Source organism: Schistocerca americana, chromosome 3, assembly GCF_021461395.2.
Source record: "Schistocerca americana isolate TAMUIC-IGC-003095 chromosome 3, iqSchAmer2.1, whole genome shotgun sequence".
NCBI lineage: Eukaryota > Metazoa > Arthropoda > Insecta > Orthoptera > Acrididae > Schistocerca > Schistocerca americana.
The window spans coordinates 880,759,662-880,786,559 of record NC_060121.1 but is presented as its reverse complement, the minus strand read 5'-3'; the positions used below and the strand labels follow the sequence as shown (position 1 = coordinate 880,786,559).

General features: G+C 38.6%; 2 protein-coding genes across 3 annotated transcripts in view; one reads left to right on the top strand and one right to left on the bottom strand.

Annotated features, from left to right (window-relative positions):
• LOC124606698 (ATP-dependent RNA helicase DDX42) overlaps nucleotides 1-3,962 on the bottom strand; it is a 76,728-nt gene extending 72,766 nt beyond the window's left edge. The window contains exons 1-3 of one of the 2 annotated variants that reach the window (XM_047138724.1): nucleotides 3,906-3,962; nucleotides 3,423-3,644; nucleotides 1,554-1,805 (exon numbers count right to left, since the gene is read on the bottom strand). In XM_047138724.1, the coding sequence (XP_046994680.1) occupies nucleotides 1,554-1,805; nucleotides 3,423-3,628 (458 nt within the window). In that variant the 5' untranslated portion in view covers nucleotides 3,629-3,644; nucleotides 3,906-3,962. Of the gene's footprint in view, nucleotides 1-1,553; nucleotides 1,806-3,422; nucleotides 3,645-3,741 lie in introns of both variants that reach the window. The other variant, XM_047138723.1, reaches the window with a different exon arrangement.
• Nucleotides 3,963-4,486: 524 nt separating this feature from the next.
• The window catches only part of LOC124607215 (caspase-2), an 83,413-nt gene continuing 61,001 nt past the window's right edge, over nucleotides 4,487-26,898 (top strand). The window contains exons 1-3 of the mRNA XM_047139485.1: nucleotides 4,487-4,616; nucleotides 15,060-15,213; nucleotides 25,024-25,235. Of these exons, the coding sequence (XP_046995441.1) occupies nucleotides 15,082-15,213; nucleotides 25,024-25,235 (344 nt within the window). The 5' untranslated portion in view covers nucleotides 4,487-4,616; nucleotides 15,060-15,081. The remainder of the gene's footprint in view (nucleotides 4,617-15,059; nucleotides 15,214-25,023; nucleotides 25,236-26,898) is intronic.

Genomic DNA, 26,898 nt, shown 5'->3' with positions numbered 1-26,898 from the left:
TTTCATGTGTTCTGGGTTTGCTTTTATTTATCACAGGTGTAGGTTTCTTTGGCATTGTCAGCTGTGGATGATCTATACAGCTTAATGGAAGTATCCAATTCCAGTTTTTGTCATCATAGATGCATTTTGGTATCGTGAGCTGTTGTTGACCTAGATGGGTCAAGGAAAAAGTTCAATTCCGATGTGTCGTCATAGCTATATGTGTTTTTGTATCATCAGTTGTAGTTGACCTATGTAGGTCGAGGGAAGTATCCGATTCCAATGTGTCATTGTAGTTGTATGTGTTTTGGTATCATCTGTTGTAGTTGACTTTTATAAGTCAAGGGAAGAGTCAGATTCCAATTTTTGTTGTTTCAGGTGTTGGTTTTGTGGTATCGATAGTGGCGGTCTGATTCTAGTTTTTGTAGTTGATAGTTTTTATTTTGTGGTATCAACAACTGTGGCTGAGCTACATGGTTGAGTGTGAGTAACCGATTCCTGTGGATTTTGTGGGTGTAACAGAATGCGGGAATTTTGCGTTGATTTTCGCTGTTTTTTATGACGTCGTTTTGTATGGTTTTATATGTTTATATTTAGTTTTTCCCCACCCAAAATCCCCCAATTTCCCACACTTGTCCCGTTATTTGGATTATATTTTTGGAGGGAGGTGTTTCTATCGTATTTATATGTATTTTCATGTTTGTTGTCCTGTTTATGTAGTAACACCATAGACTCCATACTCGAGATGTCGAGAATGGTCGTTTCCGCTATACTGATAATGTCATGCATCAAAGCAGACGGGTGGAATCGGACAGTGTCGCATTTACCAATACCCCTACTTAAAGCTAATACAATATGGGGACCATGTCTTCATTACATACACCAACATACACAAATAACATGAAAAATATTTATTTAATTGCAGAAATAACATGAAATTAATGGGACAAGTGTGGGAATTATGGGGGTTTCTGAAAGGAACAAACTAAATATGTGACAACCCCAATAACGAAGACATACCAAAACAAATACTAATACAAAAATTGACCAAATGAAAACCTCAGCATTCAACATACCAACAATAACGAAAAACTGAAAAAACAGGTACAGAAAATTTCCATGATACCATTAACCCACACAACTACTAGATATGGTACCAGAAATTGGAGTTACATATATAGCTAAAACAAAGCCACAGAACCCACTACTATTAAAAACTAAACAGACAAAATAACTACAACACCTTCCACAATATCCATCACTATAAACTAACCTACTAAATATGAACTTCAAGCACCACCTGGGGGGGGGGGGGGGGCGGGGCGAAAAAAAAAAACTTGAACATAAATTTCGATATCCACATCACAAAGAAAATTTCACAGATAACCCCACTGCTGACACTTCACTCATTCCGCCATTAGGCCAGATATCTGGAGAAATTAATTGTAGCAGTCATACCCTTGTCCGTAGCAGCAACTAATGAATGACTAGCAAATTTCATCCTAATATCCATATCTGAGGACATAACAGTTACCTAAAATTCCAAATTCTAATGAAGAATTAGTTGTTCTTACCTGTAGTAAGACTCCTCTACATCTTCTTCCTCAATATCATCTCTAATACCTTTCTTCTTGTCATCTTTCTCCATAATTTTTGTTGTTTCCCTGTGTACTTGTTGTTCGATGCCTGCCATGTATGCATCCAATGGATCTTCATCTGAATCCGAGCTGTCATTCTTTGGTTCTTGATAAGATGGGCTGCCAGGGGCAGGAATGTACTCCAGTGTTGATGTTGGTGTAGTATGTTCATCATCTTCATCAAAATACCTTCAATCAATAATAAACAAACACAAAAAAAAAGAAAGTCACTGCCTCTGTTACCAAAAAAAGAGAATTCAAACATTAATCTAAAGACAATGGGAGCTAAGGTTTAATAAAAAAAAAAAAAACAATAATTAAACTTGGCAAAATGTTGTAATTAATTCTGCAATAAAGTGGAGAGAAGACAGAATCAGTCAGCATATAAGAAACACGGGTCGACAGAAGCGTCCGATCCCACGCGTCGGCTTTGACCCGTGACATAAGGGTGTTGTGTGTGATGTCAAGACGGCACGGAGTTTGGTTTGAGTGTGGCTGTATCCAGTTCTGTTTTATCTTATTTTATTTACTTTTCTGGTCTGTTCGTTCTATCTCGTGAGATTTTTTTTTTTTTTTTTTTTTTTTTTTTTAATTTAAAAACACTTATTACTTATTTTAATTATCTGTTTCCTCGAATTTCTGTTTTAGTTTATTATATTTATCTTTCTGATCTGTTCGTTCTATCCCGTGAGATTTCTTTTTTTAAAAGGCAAAAAACACTAATCAGCTACTGAAGCGTCTTTATCTTCTATGGGTTGCAGGGGTTACGACCCCTGGGGGGGTGGGTGGGTATTCATGCACGGCTGTCTTCACTTACACATTGTAGCTACGCAAGGCGTCTAAATTTGTTTATATTTAGTTTGCCCCCCACCCAAAACACCCCATTTCCCGCGCTTGTCCCGTTAGTGTCATTAGGCTTCTTGTGGAGTGTGTTTGTTTTTGTTTCCGCCATATTTGTGACGTCATGGGTCAAAGCAGACGGGTGGGATCAGACGCTTCCGTATTTCCAGAAACACATACAATAAGTAGTGCATATACTTCCTTCATTTACATACTTTACAGGAAAGTGTACAGATACAACTAAACTGAAATCATCCAACATATCCTAGGACTACAGTTATGTTACTGATCAACAGTATAATGACTTTCAAAATACTCTCCACCTCCACTAGACCTATATAATCATACATATGCAACACAATGTTAGGCAGAACTCACAGAAATTAAATATATTGTGAACAAATCACACACACAAAAGCCAACGTAAACAAATAAACAAAAACATGTAAATGCTGTCTATGTAACATATGGCATTACACCGTAAAGACTATACTGAAGGCTTGTGTTGTTCTCTAGACAGTTTAGTGACATTCCAAAATTAAAATCTGAATATAACTAAGGTATTTCAAACGATAATGATGGAAAACATACCCAGTAACCCTATACAGACCTAACAAATATTAAGCAACGGGCAGTCAACTAGATAGTGTGTTAGTGGCTGCAGTTAAAACTTTTTTGACATCTTTTTTTTTTTTATAGCTTATTTACAACAGCAACACCGGCATTTTGAAATGTTTGTCTTATTTTGTTCTTTCTACACGAGTCTACATGTGAGTGTGGTATAATGTGTTATGACAACAGTAACACGTGAAGCAATTGTCGCCAAATTAAACTCTACAAAATATCCACTGCATTACAGTTTTTGGAAAAACGTAAATTTAAGTATTCGTTGTTGGATTTTCTCCATTCATTCCTGTTTATCGCGTTCCGATGATTGCGTTACTGTTATGGAATCAGAATACTCACTCTTCTTCAGTTTTTGATCTTTTTCTTGGTAAACCGTAACTTGCTGCAAGAGCGTTTTGGCTGATTGCTGACATTGTAGAATACCCATGTTTACTGATGGCGCTTGACGGTGGAGGTGGCAACTGATTGCTCTTATCCCGCTTCAGCTGGAAGCCCGAAAATCCAAACCCTCTCGGCCTTCCATCACCACCCTTGTTGAAGCTCATACTAACAGACTGTAGGCTACAAAAATAAAACGTATCCGTTAAACGCAAAAGCTACGTTACGCGTTTGAATTAATTCATTACTTGTTACAGCAGATTTAAAATTGTACAATTACCCAGCAATATATTATAAGAAATTATCCAAACAAGAAATAACACCAAGTTATCATCACTGGAATACTTGTTTCATGACGCTTAAATAAGCAGTGCTCATTGAAATCACAATGAGTTATCCGTCTGCGCAGCACATAATAAACAATAACACAACACACTTACTCACATTAAATAACAACTTTCATTCTGTGTACATAATTCTACACACAGGTTCAAAGAAGTCACATGCCCAAAGATATTCTTGACGATCACCACAAGGATCTTTCTGCTCTGACTCAACAGCGAGCGCCGATACATGACAAATCATTTCGAAATAAATTCACATGATCAAAACAACGAATGTTGAATGGTTTTCATAACATAACTTCAAAATTAACAGGTTCACTTTTTTTCAAAAGTATCTACAAAAGCATAAATTACAAACACTATTTCTGTAGACTTTTGCTTACTATGCGTGATCATTAGTAATTAACTTTGGAAGTCCAGCTTTGAGCTTATGTAGAGACTCTAGAGAGTGTGATAAATAAATTAAAGTTGACTAAAATAGCTTTGGTCTGTTTCTCTACATAAGCTACAAAGCAATTGTTTTCCCCACAAAATTAGTTATATGCCAGTTATTTAATATAATATTCAGCTACATAAACTACAATCCAATTATATTTCATACAATGTAAGTTATAGGACAAAAATTTAATAGGATGTTGGTCTTTCTATCAGTTGCAATTGACAGTTCGGTTCATGAGATATCTTTCTTACTTTTACTCATTGACGTGAACTTGTTGCAGCACGTCGGATGTCAACGAACCGCGCTAAAGGAACTAACTGTTATGTGTTAACAATTGAGAACAGCTGTTTTTTTTATTTTTTATTTATTTTGGTACGTCATCATTTCCATTTCCTGCAGATTATAGACTGCTATTTTCTGTTAATACTAAGTTGTCGTCTTTCACGATTTTAACTTTTGTAGCCAAAATTTCATTCTCGCATTGTAAGTTCCTCCGGCCTTATTGGAAAATTTAATAAATAACCTTGTTGCTAGAAGTATTCCGCCGTAATATTATTTGTAATAGGCCAGCTAACTACTGTTAGCTCCAGTTATCGTAGGTATTTTTATCCTCTAAAGTTGATAGGGTGATGAATTTCAACAGCAGGGATTTCCTACTGGACTTTGTAGAGAAGACATATTACAAAATTTTATGCTGCGGAGTGATAAAAAAAAGTGTGCTATTAATGTACAAGGAGAAGTCTACCATTTTTTTATTTACACTAATGTCACCTAAAACATTTGTACACAGAAAGCTACAAAATGGTGTGTAGCAGATGATATTTGGGTCCAGTCGAATTCTCCATTCACAGATGAAAGCCATCTGACTACTCGTCTTTGTACACCCCAACTGATTAACCATTGTGTAGCAGATAACTGTCAAGAGGAGTATTCGATACGAGTCGTTGACATGACCACAAATGTAATATCAATGGTTGCTGTGATGACACTTTTTAATGCATATATTCATCGTTAGCTTGCGAAGCCAATGAATGTGAAAGTAAAAAAAAAAAAAAGTGGTTTTGGTGACAGACTAATCTGTAGCTTTGGCCCTTTCAGAATATCGCCACTGATATCATGTTACAGTAATCATGTTGTTTATGGTGTTTGACACGTTTTCCATGTCACTAGTGAAAGCTGATGACTTGTATCAGCTGCCTGCTGTGGCCGAGTGGTTCTAGGCGCTTCAGTCTGGAACCACGCTGCTGCTAAGGTCACAGGTTCGAATGCTGCCTCAGGCATGGATGTGTCTGACGTCCTTAGGTTAGGTAGGTTTAAGTAGTTCCAAGTCTAGGGGACTGATGACCTCAGATGTTAAGTCCCATAGTGCCTGGAGCCATCTTTTTTGGACTCGTATCAAATATTCCTCTTTATATCCTGATGTATTTACATTAGTTTACTTAGTGACTGGTAGCAGTAACCTCAGTATTCTTAGAATTCTTTGCAAAAATGATATGTTGGAATTGTAAAAGTAACTCTGCCAGCAATATCAATCACCATCTTTTAATTCTGCTATTTGATTTCATTGTACATTTTCGTAACTTGCTGCAAACCCATTTCAAATCACTTGGCTCTCTTTATCTTGATTCAGTGTGTCAGGCAAATAAGCAATACTAAGGTATATAATGGTTAGGCTGTGTGTATCGTGAACTACTTGGTCAGTGGGCCAGTTCTCCTTGACAATTCCTTCTATTCCATAGAAAAATTTCTGTTATTGTTATGTGTAAAAGGTGGTGGATAGGAATTACTAACTTACATCTGTGTATTAAAAAAATAAACTAACTTAAAAAACATAAATGTACAGCATTTAGCCATATTTACAAATTAATTTTTGATGTGATTGTAAAATGACTCGTTCCACATCATGATTTATCGTGCAATGTGTTTCACTGAAAATGAAACTAACTAACTCACTTAACTACCTAATCCTATCCCAGTCTGTATATGTTACGTGTATGTATAGATTATTTCAGTAATGCATCTTCCAAGTCCTGCGCTGTTGTGCTGAATGGCCAAAAGTCAGATAAGTAACAAAATAAATAATCATGTGCGAGGTTTTCCACCATCTTGGAAGTATGATTTCTTTTACCTTGTCCCAAACAGAACCTCCACTTTTTCCAGATTTTCTTCCCATAAGACTACTTTTACTATGAGAAATAGGCTATGTATTCTAGACAAAATCTGGTTTATTGGCCAGACTGCAACTGAAGCTCAGATGACAGCTTAGCCATTTCACAAGAACACTGTGTCTGACAAATTTCTGCCATCAGACTCCTTTTTCTTCATACTGCATTCTTAGATCTGTGTTGACAAAATCCATGGAACTTCAACCAGGGAGGAGCTCCATGGTGCAACGCAAAGTGCTGCAGACTCTGAAAGACTACTTGTGATGGCTAAAACGCACCAAAAGGACGTCGTTTGCCACCACACAAAGCCCCATGAGCAGCTCAAACGTAAAAATCCAACCCCAACAAACATAGAATCATCTCAATAACTTAACTAACAATAATAATTCTGCTTAAACTTAGCTGAATGCCAGTTTTGAATGATTAAACAATAGAAGCTCCAGGTAGGCATATCAACACTGTAGGAAAAGATAGATTGCTGCTTACTGTAAAGAAGACATTATAAGTTACAAACAGGCACAATTAAAAGACACACAAAACTTTCAGCCACAGCCTTCACCAGAAAAAAAAAAAAAAAAAAAAAAAAAAAAAACCCTTGAAATATTAACTTACGTATCAATACCCTTACATATGCTTTGCCAGTACCACCTCACTATGCTCATGGTGCACTCTGGTATTTGCTTGTTCCATAATTAGCTTCATAAAGTCCCTACTTCTTAAATTACTCATTCTGATTTTTGTCTTAGTATTAATTAGTTCTGCCTTATTTTATTTATACATGTGCTTTATGTTTACTTGTTTGCATAACATTACATTTGAATTGACAAGTAAGTGTGTCACCAAAACAAAGATTTCGTATTCACATTAATTTGGTCTCGTCTGTTACAACCAGATTGTCACCTTTCAGCCTACGTGTACCTCATGCTACACTAACCATTGAGTCACCACAACCCACTTTCACAAAAATTTTATAGATGCAAAACAAAGTATTGTCAGTGTTCTGTCCCCTTACTGCTTGTGTATGAGATGATGATGTCGTGCCACAACACCATTACTTTATGTGGTGAAGGTGACTTCCGGTATCCGTAGGTTCAGTTACCCTCTGCACCTGTATTCTTCATGTCACTGTGAAGCACATGGCAGATTGCACTTCCCATTTGTGCCACTTAGTGCCTCTTCCCATTCCAATTGCTTCTGGAGGGTGGAAAGAATGATTGCTTGAATGCTTATGTGCGTGCTTTAATTATATTAATCTTCTCTTTATGGTCCCTATGAAAGCAGTACATAGGGAATTGTAGTATATTTACAGATTACTCGTTTGATGCTGATGCTTGACCCCCCCCCCCCCTCCCAAAACTGATTTTCCAATATCTCCATGATCTCCATGATTGTGCGTACTCATGTACTCATGATGCTGTCCAGTACCATAGTCCAAGGAGCATATGTCAGTTCGCCTCTTACTTCTATAGAGAAGTATGGAGAAAGGAGGAGTTGCCGCATGTGTCAGAAACTGTTTTAATTTCAAGAATAGTGATATTTATAAATTTTACTCATAGCACCACTTAGAAGCTTGAGCAACAGTAGTAGTATTTTATAAGAATTCCATTATAATAGTAAGTATATACAGAGCATCTACAGGAAACTTTAACCTCTTTGTAAAAATTCTGAAAACTCTGTCATCCCATTCCGCAGAGGGGAGGGGGGGGGGGGGAGGTGGTTGCTGGTGATTTTAATGTGAATTTATTGAAAAGCTCTCTCAGTGAACAATTATTGCAATCAGTAACACTGTCATTCGATTTAACTCCTATTGTGAACTTCACAACAGCGTATGTAAATGTTCTGAGACTGCTATTGGTGATATCTTTGTAGACAAATCGAGGGAAAAGTCATGTGTAGTAGTAGTAGTAGTAGTAGTAGTAGTTTATTCACCCAGAGACAATTTACATTGCATGGATTTCGTCAAAAAAAGGATACACCATCTACTATCTAGAAGCTGCTCTGGTGTTGGCACTGTAATGCATTACAAAGAATACTGCAAAATATTGAAGCAAGGAATCCAGAAATCTGAGAAAATCCAATTACAGGCAATGAATTAAAAACTATATGCAACATAGTGAAGACAGAGACAGGTGGGGCCAGAAAGGAAGAGGAACAGATAGCTCAAAAAATAAATGAGACATTGGTAAGGAGTGGATGTAGTATTGCAAACCTCTTAACCAGTACTTTGTTTTTGTTACTGACAGCTTGGGGTTATCAGGTTCAGTAAACTAGTGAAATGGAATATTAGACCAGTCTCTACAAATAACTTCGCCAAACTGGAAATGACTCACTTTTCCCAAAGAAGTACCATCAATCATAAAATCTTAAAAGCAAAGTATTCTGATGTTTATGATAACACATCAATGAAGGTAATCAAAGAGTATTCACGTGAGTTGGGTTCTATCTTAAGTTATTTGTGTAATCAATTTCTTATCAGCAGAACATTTCCAGACTGGCTAAAATATGCTGAAGTTAGTCTCTTTACAAGAAGCTAGATAAACAGAAATCATCAAACTGTCGACCAGATTCATTCTTGCCAGCTTTTTCAAAAATATTTGAAAATATTGTTTTCAAGTGTCTACTTAAGCATCTGACTGCAAATAATATACTGTTTAAGTCAACAGTAAGGGTTCAGATATAGAGAAAGCTGTTTACACATACAGTGAAAATATATTTAATTAATTAGACAACAAATTGGAGGCTACAGGCATTTTTTGCGACATATCAAAGGCCTTTCACTGTGTGAATCACAGCATTCTTGTAAGCAAATTAGAATATTATGTTACTGGTAGTGCTACAAAATGGTTGTAGTTTTATGTAACTAACAGAAGACAAAAGGTATTGTGAAATACCAGTGGACTGAGGAATCATATGTCATCTGATTGGGAATTAATTTTGTGTGTGTGTGTGTGTGTGTGTGTGTGTGTGTGTGTGGAGAGAGGGGGGGGGGGGGGGGGTCCTCAAGGTTCCATTTTCAGTCCGTTGCTTTATCTTGTGTTCATTAAAGACCTATCATCTGTTATATTACCTAATGCTAAGTTCTTTGTTTGCAGGTAATGTAAACTTTGCAATAAATAGCAAGTTGAATACAGATTCAGAAATGGATGCTAATCAAATTTTCTATGACATTAATAAACGTTTTAATGCTAATTCACAGTCATTAAACTTTGAAAAGACCCACTATATGCAGTACAGAGTGTGTAAGAGATTTCCTTCCAGCATGCGTCTAACATATGAAGACAGGCAGATGGAAGAGAGTGACAATGTTAAATTTCTGGAATTATAACTTGATGATAAATTCAGTTGGTAAGGGCATACAACAGTTGCTGAAGCCCCTAAACAAGCCTGTATTTGCAATGTGTATGATGTCATATGATGGAGATGAGCGTACGGCATTGTGGGCCAGAGTCCCCCATTCGGGGAAGTTCAGTTGCCTAGGGCAAGTACTTATTGCATTCAGTGCCACATTGGGCTACTTGCGCGTCAGAGATGGGGATGAAATGAAGATGAGGACAACACAACACCCAGTCCCTGAGTGGAGAAAATCTTCTGCCCCAACTGGGAATCGAACCCAGGCCTCTTGGTGTGGCATTCCACCGCACTGACCACTCAGCTAATGGGGGCAGACTTCAGTCCAAAGACTGGTTTGATGCAGCTCTCCATGCAACTATTATCTTATGCGAGTCTCTTCATCTTCGAATAACCGCTACAACCTACATCTTTCTGAATCTACTTACAGCACTCATTTCTTGGTCTCTCTCTATGATTTTTACCACCCACACTTCCCTCCAATACTAAATTGGTGATACCTTGATGTCTCAGTATGTATCCCATCTTTTGGTCAAGCTGTGCCACAAGTTCTTTGTCTCCCCAATTCAATTCAGTACACTCTCACTAATTACATAATCAACACATCTAATCATGAAACTGCTGCCTGGTTTCTGCATGAGTTGTAAATAGTGCTTCAGTCCTTGTATTTTACCCCTGCTGCCACCAGAATTTCAAAAAGAGTAAGCCAATCAGTATTGTCAATAGCTTTCTGTAAGTCCACATATGCTATAAACATAGGTTTGCCTTTCCTTAACCTATCTTGTAAGATAAGTCGTAGGGTCAGTATTGCCTTGTGTCTTTCCACATTCATTTGGAATCCAAATTGCTCTTCCTTGAGGCATGCTACTACCAGTTTTTCTGATCTTATGTAAATAATTTGTGTTAGTATTCTGTAAACATGACTTATTAAACTAATTGTTCGGTAATGTCCATGCCTGTCAGCAACTGCTTTCTTTGGAATTGGAATTACTACATTCTTCTTGAAGTCTGAGAGTGTTTTGCCTGTCTTGAACATTTTGCACACCAGATGGAAGAGTTTTGTCATGGCTGGCTCTTCCAAGGCTATCAGTAGTTCTGACGGAATATTGTCTACTCCCGGGGACTTGTTTCGACTTAGATCATTCAGAGCTTTGTTAAATTCTTCTCGCAGTATCGTATCTCCCATCTCACCTTTATCTGTGTCCACTTCCCTTTCTACAATATTGCTTTCAAGTTCATTTCTCAGGTATAGACCCTCTATATACTCCTTCCATCTTTCAGCTTTCCCTTCTTTTCTTAGAACTGGTCTACGATCTGAGCTCTTGATGCTCATACATCTGCTTCTATTTTCCCCAAAGGCCTCTTTAATTTTCCTGTAGGCAGTAGCTGTCTTTCCCCTCGTGAAATATGTTTCTAAATACTTACATTTTCAGATGTAGGAGATATAAATACAAAAAAAGACTTGCATATATTGCTTACTTTCATTCTGTTATGTCTTATGAGATCATATTTTTGTATAACTCATCAAACCAAACTAAAGTTTTTAGTGTGCAAAAGCGTGCAATAAGACTTATTTGTAGTGTCAGTTAAAGAACATCATGTAGAAACCTGTCAAGGAACTGAGTATTCTAACCACTGCTTCTCAGTATATTTATTCCTTAATGAAATTGCTTGCAAATAATATGTCTCTATTCCCAACACATAGCTCAATACATGGTATCAATACTACGAATACGAATGATCTACGTAAAGACATAAAATCTGTTACCGTGGTCCGGAAAAGGGTTCAATATTTAGGAACACATTTTTTCAGTAAATTGCCAGCCACCATTAAAAACTTGATTTCATGTAAAGCACAGTTTAAACAGTGCTTGAAAGACTCTTTGGTAGGCAACTCCTTTACTCTGAAAATGAATATGTTAACAGGGACTGTTAGACCAACTTAAGTAAAAGTGTCTGTTAGATTTCAGTTTTGGCAGCACTTGGTCACAACAGTCAAAATTAGGTATTTTACATATGATAAATTTATTGAAAGTATTATTCTGACAGTGTATTAATTCTGTAAATATTAGCAGGTCCAGTTTACTGTAATGTGTTCACATATCTTGACAATCTCCTGAAAAATGATCAGGGAAGTGAGTATTATATTCAAATGTTCTATGATTTGTATGTTATGCTGGAAAGCACACCCATGAAATCATTTCATTTTTGGGTCTATGGAACGAAAACTGAATTTAATCTAATCAAATGTAACCTGGTTGTAAATTGGTGACACCTTTTATTTGAGAATATGAAATCTTTGTTGTTCTGATATCCTTACTTGTTAATTCAAAAGTAATGTTATGCAAACAAATAAGCATAAAGCTCATGTATAATTTGAATAAGGCAGCTCTATTAAACAGATGCTGCATGAAACGTGTTTTTCGCAGTCAAAAGACCAATGTGTGAAGCCTCCAGTGATTACCATGGCAGAATATTGTCAAATGATCTTTCACAAAACCCACAGAAATTCTGATCATATGTGAAAGCTTGTTAGTGACACCAAAGTTAGTGTTCAGTCACTCATGGACAAGACTGGAACAGAAACTGAGAATAGCAAAGCAAAAGCAAAAATGCTTAACTCCATTTTCAAATGTTCCTTTACAAAGAAAAATCCAAGTGTATTGCCCCAACTTAATTCTAATACCATTGAAAATATAAGTGAAATAGCTATTAGTGTTAATAGTGTTGAGAAATAGCTGAAATCATTGAAACTGAATAAAGCCACTGGGCCCACTGACATTCCTATCAGATTATATACACAATTTGTGACTGAGTTAGCCTCCTGTTAACTTTAATCTATTGTAGATCCCTCAAACAGAAATTGCCCAATAGTTGGAAGAAAGCAAAGGTCACACTTGTCTACAAAAAGGGTAGCAAACCTGATCCACAAAACTACTGTCCATTATCTGTGACATCCATTTGCTGTAGAGTCTTAAAACATTATTCTGAGTTCAAACATAATGAGGTACACTATGTCAAACAGTACAACACTGGTTTGAGGCAGTCAGGTAGATGCAGTATCTCTCAATTTCCAAATAGCATTTGACACAGTACCACACTTATGCTTACTATCAAAAGTATGATAATATGGTATATCAGATGAAATATGTCACTGGATTGAAGATTTCTTGCTAGGGAGTACACAGCATGTTATCTTGGATGGAGAGTCATCGACAGATGTAGAAGTAACTTCAGGTGTACCCCAGGGAAGTGTGTTGGGCCCTTGCTGCTAGTGTTGTATCTTAATGATCTTGTAGACAATGTTAATAATAACGTCAGACTTTCTGCAATAAAGTACGCTCTGTATTCAGTCGTACCTTGATAAGATTTCAAAGTGGTGCAGTGATTGGTAGCTTCCAGAAAGCCCAAGAAAGGCAAATGTCCCGAGTTCGAGTCTCAGTCTGGCACACAGTTTAAATCCACTAGGAAGTTTGATTGGCAGCTTGCTTTAAATGTTTGATAATGTAGAACTGTGCACTTTACAAAAAAATAAAAAAACATAGTGTCCTGTGAATATAACATCAGTGAGTCGCAGTTGGAATCCTCGTACAAATACTTGGTGTAACACTTAGTAGGAACTTGAAGTGGAACAATCATATAGGCCCAATAATGGATAAAGCAAGTAACAGACTTCAGTTTATTGCTAGAATACTAGGGAAATGCAATCAGTTTACAAAGGAGATTGCTTAGAAATCACTCATGTGACCCATCCTAGAATATTGTTCCAGTGTACAGGACCTATACAAAATAGGAAAGCAGTGGATACTGAACACATACAGAAAAGGGCAGCATGAATAGTCACAGGTTTGTTTGTCCCACAGGAGAGTGTCACTGAGGTGTTGAAGGTACTGAACTGGAAGACTGCTGAAGATAGTTATCAAAGTGTACATGATTAGCAGCCTGCTGACGAATTTTCAAAAACCAGCTATAATTGATGAGCCTAGGAATATACTACAACCCACTACATATAATTTCCATAGGGATCTTGAGAATAAGATTAGATTAATTATAGCATGCACTGGGGTATAAAACAATCACTTTTCCCATGCTCCATACATGAATGGAATAAGGATAAGCCCTAATAACTGGTACAGTGGAACATACTCTTTGCCATGCACTTCAGGTGGTTCACAGAGAGTAGATGTAGATGCTCAGTGTATTTTTCCAGTATCCTGCCAACAGATCAAAGTCTATCATCTAATTTACCTATGACTGAGTGTGTGTGACCATTCCATTTCAAGTCTCTACAAACTGATACATGTTGGTATTCATGTGAATTGACTGATTCCAGTTGTATTTAATTGATTTGTAGTTATGGGGTACTATGTTTTTTTTTAATTGCAAAGTTTTACACTTCAATATGAAAATGATAGACTGCAACTCACTATACTGTGGAGATGATGTGTCACCAACAGGCACAACAAAAAGACTACAGTGGTCTTGTGTGTGTGTGTGTGTGTGTGTGTGTGTGTGTGTGTGTGTGTGTGCGCGTGTGTGTGTGTGTGTGTGAGAGAGAGAGAGAGAGAGAGTTGTGCATGCATGTGTTAGTTGTGCTTGTGTGAAGGTGTGTTTTTTCTACTTTGGAAGAAGGCATTTTTGCTCACAGTTTACATGTTTAGCAGTCATTTACATTATTTGCGCAGATTTTTCCTGGCAGTACCTCATTATAGATTGCATCATCTGCAAAAAGTTGGAGGTTGTTATTTAGATTACCTGCCCAGTCATTAATATCCAACATGTACAGCAAGGGTCACACAGCTGCATTCATCTCTTCTGTCTGGAGAATCATCTAAAAGAGTACTATTCCTTGTGGGTATTCTGCACAGAATTAACTTCTTTAGTAACCATGTCAATGCCAGTTAGAGATTTGCAGTTGAATGACAGAAATGAAAGAGTGAGTTTTGTTGCAACAGTATAAGCATGACAGATGTTCTCCATCAAATGGCGAATGAGCCAAGCATGACAAAAGAACCTAGGTGATTGGTGTTGTCTGGGGGGAGAAAAGAGCATCCAACATTTCTGGAAGTTGTGTCATTATTTGCAGAATGTTTGAACTGCTTACTATTAACATCTACGTTTGGTTTTATGTGCTAGGATTGTTGTAGGATTACTAATGGAAGAAATGCATCACACTGGCGAATTTCACATGTAAAAGGGGGGAGGGGGGGGTAATTAAGTTGCTGATCATTAAAACATACTGGTAGGTATTATTCCTACTTGTAAGGACCATAAGACATGTTTAATATCTGTTTTGTTGCAGTTTTATTGGTGCTTAATTCCATATGGAGGAAAGAGACAGACAAACAATTATCAAGAACCTTGTGCTGCTAGTGGAAAGTACAGAACTAAATAATGTTCTTTCAAAATTAGTTGAAAATGGAGTTTTTAGTCCAAGGATGGCAGAAAGATATCGGGTATATTTTATTTTATTGTATTTATTCAGCTTTTAAATACACAGTATTTGTATTATTCCAATGAAAAATGTGATGATAGTATCTAAATTTGTCATTAGTGCACTGCTTTTTAACTCAGCTTAACAGGAAAGTTTGAACTCCAGCACTGTGACTCTACTGGTTAGATTGAAGCACTAAAAATAAATTTTGTTAAGAAATTTGGTATTTCGAAATCTACAATGTCCAGAATATGCTGCGAATACCACATTTTAGACATTATGTCCCACCGTGTACTACACCATGGCTGGTGACCTTCACTTAATGACCAAGAGCAGCAGTGTTTGCATAGAGTTGTCAGTACTGACAGACAAGCAACACTGAGTAAAATAACTGCAGAAAATAATGTGAGTCATACAATGAATGTACCCGATAGGACAGTAGGGCGAAATTTGGTGTCAAGGGGCTACAGCAGCAGATGACCAACGTGAGTGCCTTTGTGTGGTATCCACTGCCAGTCAACCACCCGCCGACAGCAGCGGACGTCAACAAATGCAAAGTGCAGCCAGCCACGCAGCTGCAAAGATAACACACATGGATTGGGCATGTAGATTTGCCGACCAGCCACATAGTCCTTTTCGAAATGACTACTAGAGGTCCGGTGTCGTGAGATGGAAGCAAGTCTCCACTCGGCCCCCTGGTGCCACCATATACCATATTCCCAGACTACTGGAATGGTATAAAGCCCAGTGCAGCAGCACCATACAGCCAATCATACGCCTTCCTTCACTCATACTTGTGACTAGTGATCTCACGTACTAGGAACCCTGTGGAACTTAGGATACTGTCTCAACTATATCGGATGTGTATTGGAGTGTCCTGGACTTGTGTAATTGCTATGGATTGCGAAGTGCTGTTGTGAATAAATCCATTTAAGTATTTTGGATGTTATTGTGTTATTCTGATATAACACATTGCTAGCAGCACAACATCGCCTGCAGTGCCTTTCGTGGACTTGTGACCGTATCAGGTGGACCCTAGACAGCTGGGGAACCATGGTCTGGTCAGATGAGTCCCGATTTTAGTTGGTAAGAGCTGATGGCAGGTTATGAGTGTAACGCACACCGCATGAAGCCATGGACCCAGGCTGTCAGTGAGGTTATGTGGTAGCAGGTAGTACCTCCTTAATGGTGTGGGTGCATTTGCATGGAATGGACTGGATTGTCCGGTCCAACTTAACCGACCATTGACTGGAAATGGCTATGGTCAGCTACTTGGAGGCCATTTGCAGCCATTCATCAACATCATGTTCCCAAACAGTGATGTCATGTCGCTGGGCCATAATTGTTCGAGAATGGTTTGAAGAACATGCTGGAAGTTTGAGTGAATGATTTGGCTACTCAGATCACCCTACATGATTCACACTGAACATGTATGGGACATAATTGCGAGGTCAGTCCATTCACAACATCCTGCACTAGCAAAACTTTCGCATTATGGAAAGCTATATAGGCAGCATGGCTCAATATTTATGCAGGAGAATTGCAACGACTTGTTGAGCTGATGCCACATCGAGTTGCTGCAGCGAGCAGGGTAGTACAGTGGTTAGCATACTGGAGTAGCATTTGGGAGGATGACAGTTGAAACCTGTGTCTGGCCATTTCCCTAATCCAAGCTTCTGTTCCATCTCTAATGGCCTTGTAGTCGACAGGATTTTAAACGAATCTACTCCTCCCAAGTTGCTGCTCTACGCTGGTTGAAAGGAGGTCCGACACAATATTAGGAAGTATGCCATGACTTTTGTCACCTCAGTGTAAATCACAAGTCAGATTATGGCACCATTCGGAATGACTATCACAGAAAATTTTGGTTTCAAGTGCCATTGTTGCCACAAGGGAATCTCAAATACAACAGTATGCAGAGACTGAGTGCCCTACTACCTGAACATCTCACCATTCCAAATAAAGTGCAGCTGCCTACCATAACAGTTCAAATGGGTCGTATCTACACCAGGTTAAATAATGAACATCAACATAAGTGATTCAAATTTACCCTATATAATTGAAACTAGATTCCTGTATATTAGTAACAGACAGTTTTATACACTGAGTCATATTTCTTACTTCATGCTGCAGTTAGATAGCAGTATTCACAGGCTCTGAAGAGGATGACTCTGTTGGCTGCTCTGTGGTACTCCCAGAACATGCAGTTTACTTGGAGAATTCATTATGTATGATGCAGAACTGCACACAATCCTGAGGATGCTGGAGACATTCGATCGACATAATTTGTCATCTGCTCTGTCTCCTAGAGTGCCCATCAGTCTCTATGATCACATACCCAGTAGGTAAATAGGCCCAGAATACCGAGGACTCCTCCTCCACTAACACAGCCTGGGGTAGGTGGTGTCACTTCACTGGAACCAGGGAACATGGTCTTTCTGGGAAATGAATTACCAGACTTTACAACCGGGGAGGCACATAGTGTTGTCCCTCTACCTGATAACACCTTATCTTTGGGATGTAGAGTCATACATAGAGGGAAGAAAAATGGCTGGAGGTGACTGCAGCTAGTAAAATCATCCACTCAGCAGAGTGGCATGCCTTGTCCTGCCCACACATACAAGGTGAAGTTCTTTTCATTAATTTTTGTACAGGACACGGTCTTATAATGTATGGCTTGTGGCTCCCCTGAGAAGACCCTCTACCGAGTGAGGTGGTACAGTGGTTAGCACACTAGACTCGCAATTAGGAGAATGGCAGTTTAAACTTGAATCCAGCTATCCAGATTTAGGTTTTCCATGATTTTGCTAAGTTGTTCCAGGCAGATGCCACGATGATTCCATTGAAGGGGTGCAGATGATTTCCTTCTCTGTCCTGGACACAATCCAAGCTTGTGCTCCATCTCTGGTGACCTCAACATCAAAGGGATATTAAACCCAATCTTCCTCCTTCCTTTCTTTTTGGAGAAGACCATCCAGTATGTGGTTCTCGTGAGATACCGATCATAATGGACCACTTTGTAGTCAACTGTGTTTTATATTCGGACAAGAAGACAGAGGCTAATTCGCCTGCAGATTGTGACTTCCCAGTTTTGTAGATAATGGCTCAGTAACCAAAATTAATGTATAATCAGAAAATATAACAGATATGTAGCATACCATGTAAAAGAAATTGACTGGGTAAAATGAGGTACAGTTAATTTCTGAATAATGGCAAAAGTTACTTTATTTTTATGGTAATCCAGAATGATCTTCCTTGTGTAAATTCCATTCCATCTCACCCAATATGAAATGTAATCAACTGATCACTAAACAGTGGAAAGTCCTGCATTGAGTAACAATATGAAATATCACCTATCACCATATAGAGGATGATATTAAGTCACAGTCAGGCACAATGGAAGAGACTGTTAAAAAATGAAGCTTTCAGACAAAGTCCTCCTTCCCAAACGGAAAACACACTTTCGCACAAGCACAACTTAGGTCTCTCTCTCTCTCTCTCTCTCTCTCTCTCTCACACACACACACACACACACACACACACACACACACGGACGGATGCATGCACACCCACGCGTGGTCACTGTCTCTAGGCACGGAGTCTGACTGCATCTGAGTTGAGCAGGAGTTTACTGGGGTGGTTGGTGGTGGGGAGGTGACATGGGATGGGAAGGGGAGGGATAGCAGGGTGGGCTTGGGGGAAGATGCTGTGCTCCTTGTGAGAGCATGCATGGACCACCCCTCAAGTGCAGCCTCGCAACACTGCACCTGCTAGCCCCATGCTGTCCCACCACGGCCCTGCATGCTCCCACAGGCAGCACAGTCTATACCTCCAACCCTACTCTGCTATCCCCCCCCCCCCCCCCCCCCCCCCACTAATCATTACTATTACAAAAAATAACTTTTTTCAAATGAATTTTTCACAATAAATTATTTTTTATTTATCGAAGTTAAAACATTGTATGCATGTTACAGTGATCATTCTCCACTTTACGTCCACTCTCTGTGAACACTCAGAGAAAAGTACTCCCTTTGAGTGATAGTCATAAAGTTTTAATTGTCATTTGAAAAAGAATGGTGCTGTGACAGGTCAGTCCAGATGACTTCCTTATCTGTATGGATTAGCCTGGCACATGCAACATTTCTGCTGCAGCCAAAATCAAATTACTTCATGGCATTCCACTTTGTCAGTGGGATGCAACATTTTGTTTCAGTTCCTTTAGTGATCTGCAATGATATTGTGGTGTGGGATTGTCATTGTATACCAGGACTGCATATATGCAGCTGCAAACAAACAAAAAATTAATTATTTCAACAAAAATAGTCAATTCTTGAAAATCTAATTTAAAAATATAATGTAACAATCTACTCACCAAATGGTGGCAGGAGAAAACACACATAAAGGTTAAAGAAATGTGCATGTCTTCTGTGTCAGTGGCTCCTTCTTCTGGCAGAAAGGTTGAAGGGGATGGAAGAGGGATGAAGAAAAAAGACTGGTGAGGTTTAGGAAATGGGGAAAGTTAAGGAAAGTCATCCAGAGCACCAGTCCAAGGGAGACTTACCAGATGGGATGAGAAGGAAAGAAGTGTTAGAACACTAGTTGAAACTTACAGTATTTTACAGTTTTATGTGATTGTGCCACTATGTGAGTGGATGTCATTATTGAGATTGGGAGAGAATGAGAGCAATAACCCTATAGTTCAGCCCACATAATCCCCCCCACCACCACATCCCACTCAACTTTATAGAATTATTATTATTTAGAATTCAAGTGAAGACCTTACGGCCAAGTCCAATTTGTGATACTCTAGTGCACATCCTTCAATTGCAATACTGCAGGAAGCATGACTCCAGATACCTGTGGAGACATATCAGAGAGGTGGTTTTCTGGAAAATCTGGAGTTCTCAGGAAATTACATTTTACTAGGAAAAATCAGGGGAATCTCAGGGAATTTCATAAAATCTCAGGGAATTCTGTGTTTTTAACCTAGCATTGTAATTTAATCTTCAAATTCTGAAGGTGGCAGGGGTAAAATACAGGGAGTGAAAGGCTATTCACAATTGGTACAGAAACCAGATGGCAGTTATAAGAGTCGAGGGGCATGAAAGGGAAGCAGTGGTTGGGAAGGGAGTGAGACAGGGTTGTAGCCTATCCCCGATGTTACTCAATCTGTATATTGAGCAAGCAGTAAAGGAAACGAAAGAAAAATTCAGAGTAGGAATTAAAATCCATGGAGAAGAAATAAAAACTTTGAGGTTCGCTGATGAAATTATAATTCTGTCAGAGACAGCAACAAACCTGGAAGAGCAGCTGAACAGAATGGACAGAGTGTTCAAAGGAGGTTATAAGATGAACACCAACAAAAGCAAAATGAGAATAATGGAATGTAGGCGAATTAAATCAGGTGATGCTGTGGGAATTAGATTAGGAAATGAGTTTTGCTATTTGGGGAACAAAATAACTGATGATGGTCGAAGTAGAGAGGATATAAAATGTAGACTGAAAATGGCAAGGAAAGCATTTCTGAAGAAGAGAAATTTTTTAACATCAATTATAGATTTAAGTGTCAGGAAGTCGTTTCTGAAAGTATTTGTATAGAGTGTAGCCATGTATGGAAGTGAAATGTGGGCAATAAATAGTTTAGACAAGAAGAGAATAGAAACTTTCAAAATGTGGTGCTACAGAAGAATGCTGAAGATTAGAGGGATAGATCACATAACTAATGAGGAGGTATTAAATAGAATTGGAGAGAAGAGAAATTTGTGGCACAACTTGACTAGAAGAAGGGATCGGTTGGTAGGGCATATTCTGAGGCATCAAGGGATCACCAATTTAGTATTGGAGGGTAGTGTGGAGGGTAAAAATCATAGAGGAGACCAAGAGATGAATACACTAAGCAGATTCAGAAGGATGTAGGTTGCAGTAAGTACTGGGAGATGAAGCAGCTTGCACAGGATAGAGTAGCATGGAGAGCTGCATCAAACGAGTCTCTGGTCTGAAGACCACAACAACAACAACAACGAGCATTATAAATCATGAATTTTAAAACACTTAACATATCAAAGTGTGTTAATTACATGAATATTATATGTAAATTATTACATTTAAGAACCACAGTTAAACTACCTGCCTGTTAAGTTGTCAGGAGCTTCTTATGAGATCGTCTTCCTCCTCATACCTGCAATTCTGAGATTTTTATTTATTTATTTTTGAAGTTTGTGCAGTGACCTTGCCTATGAACAACTGACACTGAGTCACTTGTAGCTCATATGATTGCTGCGTGTGCTTCAAATGGTGGCTGCTGTGATTACCAGTGCATAGTCACTATATTGCACTTTTTGGGAAAGTGTTCTCATAGGTTAGTCAACATGGGTTTCCAGTTTCTTTTCTTGGCTTGCTGGCAGACAAAATTAAAGATTGATTCACAAGATTATGAAATTACGTTCTGAAACTATGCAGTTGATTTTTGTCATAGGCTAAAAACAATACAGGGTTATTACAAATGATTGAAGCGATTTCACAGCTCTACAATGACTTTATTATTTGAGATATTTTCACAATGCTTTGCACACACATACGAAAACTCAAAAAGTTTTTTTAGGCATTCACAAATGTTCGATATGTGCCCCTTTAGTGATTCGGCAGACATCAAGCCGATAATCAAGTTCCTCCCACACTCGGCGCAGCATGTCCCCATCAATGAGTTCGAAAGCATCGTTGATGCGAGCTCGCAGTTCTGGCACGTTTCTTGATGGAGGAGGTTTAAACACTGAATCTTTCACATAACCCCACAAAAAGAAATCGCATGGGGTTAAGTCGGGAGAGCGTGGAGGCCATGACATGAATTGCTGATCATGATCTCCACCACGACCGATCCATCGGTTTTCCAATCTCCTGTTTAAGAAATGTTGAACATCATGATGGAAGTGCGGTGGAGCACCATCCTGTTGAAACATGAAGTCGGCGCTGTCGGTCTCCAGTTGTGGCATGCGCCAATTTTCCAGCATGTCCAGATACACGTGTCCTGTAATGTTTTTTTCGCAGAAGGAAAAGGGGCCGTAAACTTTAAACCGTGAGGCATCCAGAAACTTTAAACTGCGCATACCATCGCCGGATGGAGTTAGCAGTTGGTGTATCTTTGTTGAACTTCGTCCTGAAGTGTCATTGCACTGTTATGACTGACTGATGTGAGTGCATTTCAAGCACGACATACGCTTTCTCGGCTCCTGTCGCCATTTTGTCTCACTGCGCTCTCGAGCGCTCTGGCGGCAGAAACCTGAAGTGCAGCTTCATCCGAACAAAACTTTATGAGTTTTTCTACGTATCTGTAGTGTGTCGTGACCATATGTCAATGAATGGAGCTACAGTGAATTTATGAAATTGCTTCAATCATTTGTAATAACCTTGTATTTAAAAAATCGCAGAAAAAGTGCTGAACAGTGACTAAGAAGAAATTTTTGAGTAAAACTGGTGGATATATTGTTTTAGGCCTTAAATGCAATTAAACCTTAGCCAAAGAGCTTAAGATAATGTCAATAACATGTTGTTGTTGTTGTGGTCTTCAGTCTTGAGACTGGTTTGATGCAGCTCTCCATGCCATACAGTAAAGCTGCATGTCCTCGGGAAAAATTACGGCTGTAGTTTCCCTTTGCTTTCAGCCGTTTGCAGTACCAGCACAGCAAGGCCATTTTGGTTAGTGTTACAAGGCCAGATCAGTTAATCATCCAGACTGTTGCCCCTGCAACTACTGAAAAGGCTGCTGCCCCTCTTCAGGAACCACATGTTTGTCTGGCCTCTCAACAGATACCCCTCCATTGTGGTTGCACCTATGGTACGGCCATCTGTATCGCCGAGGCATGCAAGCCTCCCCACCAACAGCAAGGTCCATGGTTGGGGGGGGGGGGGGGGGGGTCAGTAACATATTACCTCTAAAATAATGTATACAAAATTGGTTTCAGCATGTTAAATTATGGAACATTTCAGTCCCCTATGAGGAGTGCTAAATTATGTACCCAGAGGAAATAGGTCAGTTGATCAGTCATACAAGAGATAGAAGGAGACAGCAAAAGGCCTATTATTTTAAAGAATAATGATGTAATTGTAGACAAGGATGCAATTTCTCTACGTAAATAGATTTTTTTTTCGTATTCTCTTATTCCATATATAACAAATTTCGTTTGTAAATAATTTTTATGGTGAGTTACAAACATTGTTACAGAAAAATGTTGGAGAGAAAATGTGAAAACAGTGGGAATGGATGAAATCCAAGAAGAATATACAAAAACAGTGAATGGGTAGTTGAGAGAGAAATGATTGAGAAGATAGGGGAGGAATACATGGAAGTTGTGTTACAGACACATAGCATGATTTGAACCATATTGCCTCATGCCCAAATTTGATTTTTATTGTTTACCTGAATGTGTAAGAAACCTAATTTGCCTTTACAGCTCATCACCATTGGCAATGTACCGGCAACGTATCTTGTCCTCCCCCATTGTCATCAACCAGAAAGACAGACAGTTCTAAGAAATAATATCGTTCCTAAACACTCTGTGCACTTTTTCATAAAATTAAAGCAAAAAAAATTTTTTTCATCTACTTTAAGGTATCTGGTAACTCTTTCATGATTTCTGTAGTGTATAAAGAAATCAATTTGCACAATAAGAATATAACATTACATAGTTTAGCACATAACCACTTTTGAAGTGAAGAGTGTTCCTAGCAGTATAATGTAATCAGCCCAATCACCTTTTTCAGCCATATTACCAAAGTGCAAGTGGTTGACTTGAATTTGGTATAGATTGACCATAGAGACCATATGGTCATATTTTGCTTTTTTTTTCATCACCTTATCCACACATATCCAGAATAACAAACTGAATTATCATATTATGGACATGTGGGTGGCACAAAGAAGAGGGATTGTCCAAGGACGGACCATTGTGGAACTGCTGTTGGATCTACACACCCTCATTAAACAATTCAATGTTCTTTGCATCACAGCATTTGTATCATTCTCTTTGCTCTGTTGTAGGAGGAGACATTGCGGGGGCGGGGGGGGGGGGGGGGGGGTTGTATCCAAGCATATGAGCTATTTCAGTAGCAAATAAGCCAATCATAAAACTAAAGTGTGATGAAGTAATTTGTAACATACGTATTGACTTCACAAGCCACTGTACAGTTTGTGGCAGAGGGTACTCCATATGAATACTAATGATTTTATGTCTATTTACATTTACATTTTGAATTAAGGAAAACTGCGGTCTTTATGTCTGTCTGTCTGTTCATAATCTCTCCATGAGAAATACGATAGTGTCAGCAGTATTTTTGCATGGTTTTTCTCTAATAGCATTAACTAAAATTTACACAACAAGCTTTCACAAGATCACCACCACCTTCTTTCCAAAGATTCCTATGCATGTCCTCTGAGTGCCTCATTACACTTTTCTGTGAGCGTTATCAACTTATTATAATCCTGTTTGTTCATATCAGAATTGTTTCTGGTGAACACCTCCTGTCCAGTACAATGCACTGGGTTTTATTAGTCAGAAAGTCATCAAGAAATAACATATCTGTGAAGGTATCTGTTATTATTTTATCTCTTATATTATCTTGTAAAGTGGTAATGCCTAGTAAGATGGAATTAACCAATTTACCTGACCTGTTCTTAAACAAACTACAGAGTTGCTGTTTGATCTTCTGTGACTGTGGACATTATTGTCACCTGATGTGACTCCTGATTATGCACCACATCTTTCAGTTTTATTTCAGACTGTGTGCTATATGTTCTGAAAATAACAATCAGCACAGTGATATTTTCTCTTTTTTCCAGTTGAACAAAGAACCCAGTGTTCTGAAGAGAGACATGTATCTAGATGTAACACGAAGAGGACCAACAGCATTTAATAAATTATGTAATGTGCTAGTAGAAACAGGCCATCAAGACCTTGCCAGAGTGCTCAAGCCAGACATAGATGACTGTCATCACTTACCTGCTCAAAATAGTAAAAGTCCTGCAGAACAAGTTATTCCACCTAAGCATGGGTGAGTTACCATATGAAAAAATTCACTTTCAGCATCATGTCTAAACTGCATTGTAGATAAAATTGATCTTTATAGTGTTGTGCTACAGTGGCATTTTGAAAGTCAGTAATGGATTAAATCCATTTTAGTATGGTAGAATTATCCCACAAAATAATTATCAAAATAAACTTGTTTGAATTATTACAAAATATTGGCTAACAAAGAAAATGATTGAAATATTAACCTTGGTTTACACTGGAGTAAACGTAAGTGAACAAACATTCTTTCATAACAAAAATAATAATTAAAATAATCAGTTATTGATAATACAGGGTGATTCAAAAAGAGTACCACAACTTTAGGAATTTAAAACTCTGCAACGACAAAAGGCAGAGCTAAGCACTATCTGTCGGCAAGTTAAGGGAGCTATAAAGTTTCATTTAGTTGTACATTTGTTCGCTTGAGGCGCTGTTGACTAGGCGTCAGCGTCAGTTGATGCTAAGATGGCGGCCGCTCAACAGAAAGCTTTTTGTGTTATTGAGTACGGCAGAAGTGAATCGACGACAGTTGTTCAGCGTGCATTTCGAACGAAGTATGGTGTTAAACCTCCTGATAGGTGGTGTATTAAACGTTGGTATAAACAGTTTACAGAGAATGGGTGTTTGTGCAAAGGGAAAAGTTCTGGACGGCCGAGAACGAGTGATGAAAATGTAGCACGCATCCAGCAAGCATTTGTTCGCAGCCCAGGAAAATCGACTCGCAGAGCTAGCAGAGAGCTGCAAATTCCACAATCAACTGTATGGAGAGTCCTACGAAAAAGGTTAGTTATGAAACCTTATCGTCTGAAATTGGTTCAAGCACTGTCTGCAGCTGATAAGATTAAAAGAATCGATTTCTGTGATTTTATCCTTGCTCAAATGGAAACAGATGAATCTTTCGTTTCAAAGATTGTGTTTAGTGATGAAGCAACTTTCCACACTAACGGGAAAGTCAACCGTCACAATATCTGTATATGGGGCACTGAGAATCCGCAGGAAACAACTCAGTATGAACGTGGCTCGCCTAAGGTGAACGTTTTCTGTGCCATTTCAGCCAATAAAGTTTTTGGTCCCTTTTTCTTCGAAGGTGCTACTATAACTGGACTACAGTATCTGGAGATGTTAGAGAATTGGCTGTTCCCTCAGCTCGAACAAGAAGCACAACAATTCATATTTCAGCAGGATGGAGCGCCACCACATTGGCACTTATCTGTCCGTAACTACCTGAACGTCAACTGCCCAAGGTGATGGATCGGCCGCCAGGCAGCCCGTGACAGAGCACTTCATCACTGGCCTCCAAGAAGCCCTGATCTTACCCCCTGCGATTTTTTCTTATGGGGGTATGTTAAGGATATGGTGTTTCGGCCACCTCTCCGAGCCACCATTGATGATTTGAAACGAGAAATAACAGCAGCTATCCAAACTGTTACGCCTGATATGCTACAGAGAGTGTGGAACGAGTTAGAGTATCGGGTTGATATTGCTCGTGTGTCTGGAGGGGGCCATATTGAACATCTCTGAACTTGTTTTTGAGTGAAAAAAAACCTTTTTAAATACTCTTTGTAATGATGTATAACAGAAGGTTATATTATGTTTCTTTCATTAAATACACATTTTTAAAGTTGTGGTATTCTTTTTGAATCACC